At 34.0% G+C, this 6,000-nt stretch overlaps 1 protein-coding gene across 1 annotated transcript in view; it reads left to right on the forward strand.

Annotated features, from left to right (window-relative positions):
• Window positions 1-4,566, forward strand: part of LOC308705370 (cell adhesion molecule CEACAM5-like) — a gene marked incomplete at its 5' end in the record, with an annotated part of 28,764 nt that extends 24,198 nt beyond the window's left edge. Inside the window, 7 exons of the mRNA XM_081390345.1 lie at window positions 64-141; window positions 491-559; window positions 640-717; window positions 1,827-1,880; window positions 2,105-2,164; window positions 2,297-2,366; window positions 2,593-4,566. Of these exons, the coding sequence (XP_081246471.1) occupies window positions 64-141; window positions 491-559; window positions 640-717; window positions 1,827-1,880; window positions 2,105-2,164; window positions 2,297-2,361 (404 nt within the window). The 3' untranslated portion in view covers window positions 2,362-2,366; window positions 2,593-4,566. The remainder of the gene's footprint in view (window positions 1-63; window positions 142-490; window positions 560-639; window positions 718-1,826; window positions 1,881-2,104; window positions 2,165-2,296; window positions 2,367-2,592) is intronic.
• Between the last annotated feature and the right edge of the window lie 1,434 nt (window positions 4,567-6,000).

The raw sequence follows: 6,000 nt of genomic DNA on the forward strand, positions 1-6,000 counted from the left end.
CTGAAGTACAGCATATTTCCAGCATATTCTGAATAATATGATTTATTTTCTGTTCTGTATTAGATATTAATACTGCAGGACCCAGTGATTTGACTTACGCACAGATCAATATACAGGACAAAAAGAAAAGCAAGAGCAAAGGTAAACTCTCAACAAACTGCATCTAAACACAACTGTCTGAATGAATCATCACATTTAACTAGATATAATATATAATGCCTCTATATTATCAGGCAAAGAGAACAATTTACTATCATTAACAGAGCTGATAAAGACCTTCATTTTGGAAATGTAATAACAGTCTCGACAATCACATAATTACTGTAGTGAATAAGACTGATAATAAGAGTCAGATAATCGAGCTGGTGTTCCTCATGACAGGCGCTGGACTTGCTGATGTTCTGTTTGAAATGAAATCTAAGCAGAATCAAAGAGGATTATATTGCATAAAATATGAATAAATATTTTCATGAATTAACTATTTTTCTAGACGATACCATGGCAAAGTCAAATAATGTGATGTACTCAGAAGTCAGAACAAAAGTAAAGAAAAGCAAAGGTGAGATCCTGTTTTTCCTGAAGTACAGCATATTTCCAGCATGTTCTGAATAATCGGATTTATTTTCTGTTCTGTATTAGATATTAATACTGCAGGACCCAGTGATTTGACTTATGCACATATCAATATACAGGACAAAAAGAAAAGCAAGAGCAAAGGTAAACTCTCAACAAACTGCATCTAAACACAACTGTCTGAATGAATCATCACAATTAAAGCTGAAGTCAGTAGCTTTTTTGGGTTAAAAAATATCCAAAATACATTTTTGAGCAAGTACATAACCAGCCAGTGTTCAAAACTCTTTGCTTGCCGTAGCTCGATTCAGAATGTTAAGCTTGTAATAATGTTTTTAACTCCAGTGGTACTGGTGGATTTCCGCGGGAGATTCAAGCATGTCTGCGTCATTACGTCACATCTGTACACATAAAGAAGAGTCTCGGCTAGTAGACTATGAGTGTGAGGATGCTGGAGGTGGAGATTTATAGCCTTTTCTCACAGCACTTGATATAATTAAACTGATCAATTTGATGACGGATCCAGAAAGGTTCAAACGACAATCACCAACTGGAGATTCACCCGCTGTAAAACGCAAAAGACTTCAGACTTCGGAGAAAAAAAGAGACCGCAACCGGCCCATGCGAAAACAAGGACAAATATCGGAAGGGCATTAAATGTAGTCACGCAATGCTGATGTTGTTAACATTAACAATTTGAGAACAAAGTATAATTTGCACAGTTTGACGTGATAAGCGATCGTTAGATTTAATCAGCGCAATTTACTGCAATGCTTTTTCCCCCTTAGTTGGTCAGAACAAAAGTGGATTTTACTTGCTTGTTCAGACGACATTTTCCAGTGAAAATTCTTATGTTGGTCATACTTCCAAAAAAGTAGAATCAGTGATTGCGAATTACAGTATCCACACCACCGGCGCGGTGATTGACAGCTGCACATTCTCCTCAAAACATTGGATTCATCTGTGCTGTGCCATGCCGAGGCACAACCCACGTAAAGTTGATAATTCCACGAATAACTGCAATTGCAGATTTCGAACAGAGATGGCGACAAAGAGAAAAAACTGCGGACTGCAGCTTTAACTGGATATAATATATAATGCTTCTATATTATCAGGCAAAGATAAATATTTACTATCATTAACAGAGCTGATAAAGACCTTCATTTTGGAAATGTAACAACAGTCTCAACAATCACATAATTACTGTAGTGAATAAGACTGATAATAAGAGTCAGATGTGTTCCTCATGACAGGCGCTGGACTTGCTGATGTTCTGATTGAAATGAAATCTAAGGAGAATCAAAGAGGTAATACAGAGATGCTCTGAAAAATTGTCTTCAACAGGTTACAGATCATGTGAAAATAAAATATATAAAATAATATACAATATTTAAACAGCACCTGTTAATAAACGTTCATTGTGGTTTGAGAGGTTCTGTTCTCTCTTGATATAATCATGGATTATCAGTTATTATTGTAGTTGCAGATGTAAAGCGTGTGTTTATTCTCTGTTTCTCTTGTTCACTGTCAGGGAAGAGCAGCGAGTCTGGAGACACTTTATACTCTGAACTGAAGAACAACACAGATAGAGGTGAGAGAAACAGAGTCAAGCTTCATCACTGTTAAAGTTGAACTATTAAACATTAATAGATCAGAATGATTCATAAAGTCATGTGGATCATTGAGGAAGTGTGAAAATCTCATCAACATTTGTGTTCTTCAGGTGCTGATGCTGGAGTCGGTGATGCAACGTATGCTCAAGTTTTAAGGAAGAAAGGAAAACAATAAAACACGTAAGATTTTTCTTACAATGATTTTACAGTCACTGACAAGAAGTTCACAATTTGCACTTTAATGTAGAATATAAATCTGTTTTTAGTGATTCAGTTCAGTTATGTGTGAGGATCAGGATCATTGTGATCTTAAAACTGTAAATCATCAACAGCATGAGCTCAAATCAGAGCTTCTTATCGTCCACATTACCTGGATAATTCATCAAAGTGTGTTCTCTTTTTAAAGGTCCCTGAGAGCAGTGAAGAAAACAGACGGCAAGAGAAAAACACCAGCAGAAGAAATGAACCTGAGTCAACTGCTCATGCTTGAATGAAAGAGAATTGCACTGTAATATCTGCACACATATTATATAAGCAAATGTAATACATTTTCTCTAGTGATGCCATTTTCTCTATTTTTGATGGCAGTCTTACATTCGATTCTTTTGTATTTATTTTTCATCTCAGAAATATAGCCAGATTGTGCACTACGCAAATTTCTCTGTAGCTGAAAAGCTGATAAACTCATTCGTTGTCTCTCGGATTGATTACTGTAACGCCTTTTTAGCCAACGTTTCTAAATCCACATTTAATAAGCTCCAGTACAGTACTCTTCCGCCAGGATCCGGACTGGGAACAGGACATGCAACCCTATTACTCCTGTTTTGGCTCTCGCTCAGGTTCAGTGTCGATTTTAAAATGATGATGCTGCATTACATTGGCTCCTCATTATTTATCTGCACTGTTAACCCCTTACACCCCGAATCACGGTCTAATTCATTCAGTGTTCACTCAGACCTATGACATCTTTAAAGCTCAACTCAAGACATATATTTTTTTTTAAAGTAGCATTTTTTGATCTTCAAACAAAGTCCAATAGAAGAGAGCGTATCTCAGGGAAACGTGTACAGTTAAGGTGCTCTATAGAGTTTATAATAGTCCATCAAAGAAGATTTTAGGATGACCATGGCACTCTTTCAAATTAAAAAAGCCTTGATTCAAAAAGCCTATTATGGACTTTTAATTTGAAAGACTGCCATGGTCATCCTAAAGTTTTCGTTGATAGCATTTGTTGATTTTGACTTTAATTTTGTATTTATTGTGCAGTGTTTTACTTTTTTTCTGTACAGCGCTTTGAGAAGCTGCTTTTAAAGTCGCTCTATAAAATAGTTCATTATTATTACAATTGGCCATTTATGTTTAACACGTTACCTGTCTTCTCTAATAGGGCCTGTTTTTGCAAAGACAATATTATTTTTCTTAATCCTTCATAAATGCTGTTCTTTGATTCATTCTTTTATTTGTTTCAATTTTTTTTTCTGCTGCAGTTAATTAATGAAGTGTTTTTTGTTTTTTGTTTTTTTGCTGCAGTTAATGAAGTGAAATATATTTTTTTTGCTGCAGTTAATTAATGGTGTGAATTTTTTTTTTTTTTTGCTGCAGTTAATTAATGAAGTGTGATTTTTTTTTTTGCTGCAGTTAATTAATGAAGTGTGATTTTTTTTTTTTTTGCTGCAGTTAATTAATGAAGTGTGATTTTTTTGTTTGTTTTTTTGCTGCAGTTAATGAAGTGAAATATATATTTTTTGCTGCAGTTAATTAATGGTGTGAATTTTTTTTTTTTTTTTGCTGCAGTTAATTAATGAAGTGTGATTTTTTTTTCTGCTGCAGTTAATTAATGAAGTGTTTTTTTTTTGTTTTTTTTTGCTGCAGTTAATGAAGTGAAATATATATTTTTTGCTGCAGTTAATTAATGGTGTGAAATTTCTTTTTTTTTTTGCTGCAGTTAATTAATGAAGTGTGATTTTTTTTTTTTTGCTGCAGTTAATTAATGAAGTGTGATTTTTTTTTGCTGCAGTTAATTAATGAAGTGTGATTTTTTTTTTTTTGCTGCAGTTAATTAATGAAGTGTGATTTTTTTTTTTTTTTGCTGCAGTTAATGAAGTGTGAAATATATATCTTTTTTGCTGCAGTTAATTAATGAAGTGTGAATTTTGATTTTTTTTTTTTTTTTGCTGCAGTTAATTAATGAAGTAAGAAATAAAGATATACATATGATTTTCTTTGCATGAGTTTTTCACATTAGTTAAAATTTTGAAATTTTTACTTAGATTGTTGTTATTCTTATGAACAAAAGCAATGACCATATTTTAAACAGTTTCATGGGTGTTTTTCAGTGTGTTTTCTGGGACTAAACTATATAAAAAACATATACCAATCAAAAATCATTGAAATCTTGTTTTTATTTTACTTTGCAGTGCATTATAAACGCACAGTGAACAGGATGTCATCATTAAAATAATATTCCATTCTTGAGGATATTTGGCATCTTTAACATCCAATCAGCAAACTATTCGAGCCGTTAAATGAATCATCAGATCCTGCTAGATGAGCAAACCATGGATGTTTCGTTTGTTGCTTTTAAAGTTATTTTATTCCAGGAGAGAAAAGTAGGACAGAGGAGAAAATAAACTGCTTCTTTTGCTATATAGTGTATTGCGGGTAAAATGCATTTTGAGTTTATTTATTTTTTATGCATTGTAAATTAAGTATCAGTGTAAAGAGGAGAAAGGTTCATTATCTCACTGTCTGTGGGAATTTACTGGATAAGGATTTATGTGTATTCATAAAAGTTATTTGATTTTATTATTTCCCATGACTTTCCCGGGTCTATAAAAAAAAATGGAAATAAGAAATATTTAGATTTTTAATTGTTTTCAATTATTTTAATGATTGTTCTGTTATTTAAATCATTTTAAGTCATCTGGAGGCCCTCTTCGAAGTATGCTGAGGACCCCTAGTGGACAGCCTGGTTAAGAAGCACTGGACCACATGTGGAAAAAAGACAAGAGACCTGATCAAACACATGCTGGAAGAAATGCCATCATGCCTCACTTTAGAAAAGACATGTAAAAGGAAAACAGCTTGCTTGATCTTGCTTTTCAGTGGACCATAAACACAGGTTCAGAAAAGTATCCACAGCCTGACTGCCGTTCAGTTAATTCCATTTGTGGATTGTGCAGTCCTTTTTTTAATTTTGTTGCATCTCATTTAGCGTTGTAGTAGAGTGGCACATACAGTGCACACGAGATATACAAGCAGCTCATGGCCTTTGTGTTGCATGTTCATTTTTTTATGCTTCCTTGTTCGTTCAACTTCACTTTATTTTTCGCAAACATTATTTTGCTTTGTTTCAGTCTGATAAAGAGACATCCACTCTTGCATTGCGTGTTTGTTAATTTTGAGGGTGAAGTGATGAAGAGAGGGGTGTGTTTGTGAGTTGATTTCAGATATCATCAGCGTTGAACAACGATTCTGAGAAATTGCATCTATTCCTCTTCAGTTGTTCAAAACTGTGTATCATTATGCATGCAAAAAGTAATGTATGCGTATAAATAGCACGACAAATACATTGCATGCTATAGATACGCAGTACTAGTAGATTGTGTTGGTCATGCACCATCCGCTGCTCACAACAGTGGAGGAATTCAGCATTTTTAGCCGGAGACTAAATACAAGTGAGGACTGCATGTTGAAACATGAAAAAAACGATTATTATGGGATTAAATACCTTTTGACATAAAACAACAAGTAGCCGGTCAGTCTCTATCTATCATGAATTGTTGTCTCTGCTTTCCTCTGGTGTGACACTGCA

The sequence above is a fragment of the Scardinius erythrophthalmus genome (genome assembly GCF_964197995.2).
Source record: "Scardinius erythrophthalmus genome assembly, chromosome: 2".
NCBI classification, from domain to species: domain Eukaryota; kingdom Metazoa; phylum Chordata; class Actinopteri; order Cypriniformes; family Leuciscidae; genus Scardinius; species Scardinius erythrophthalmus.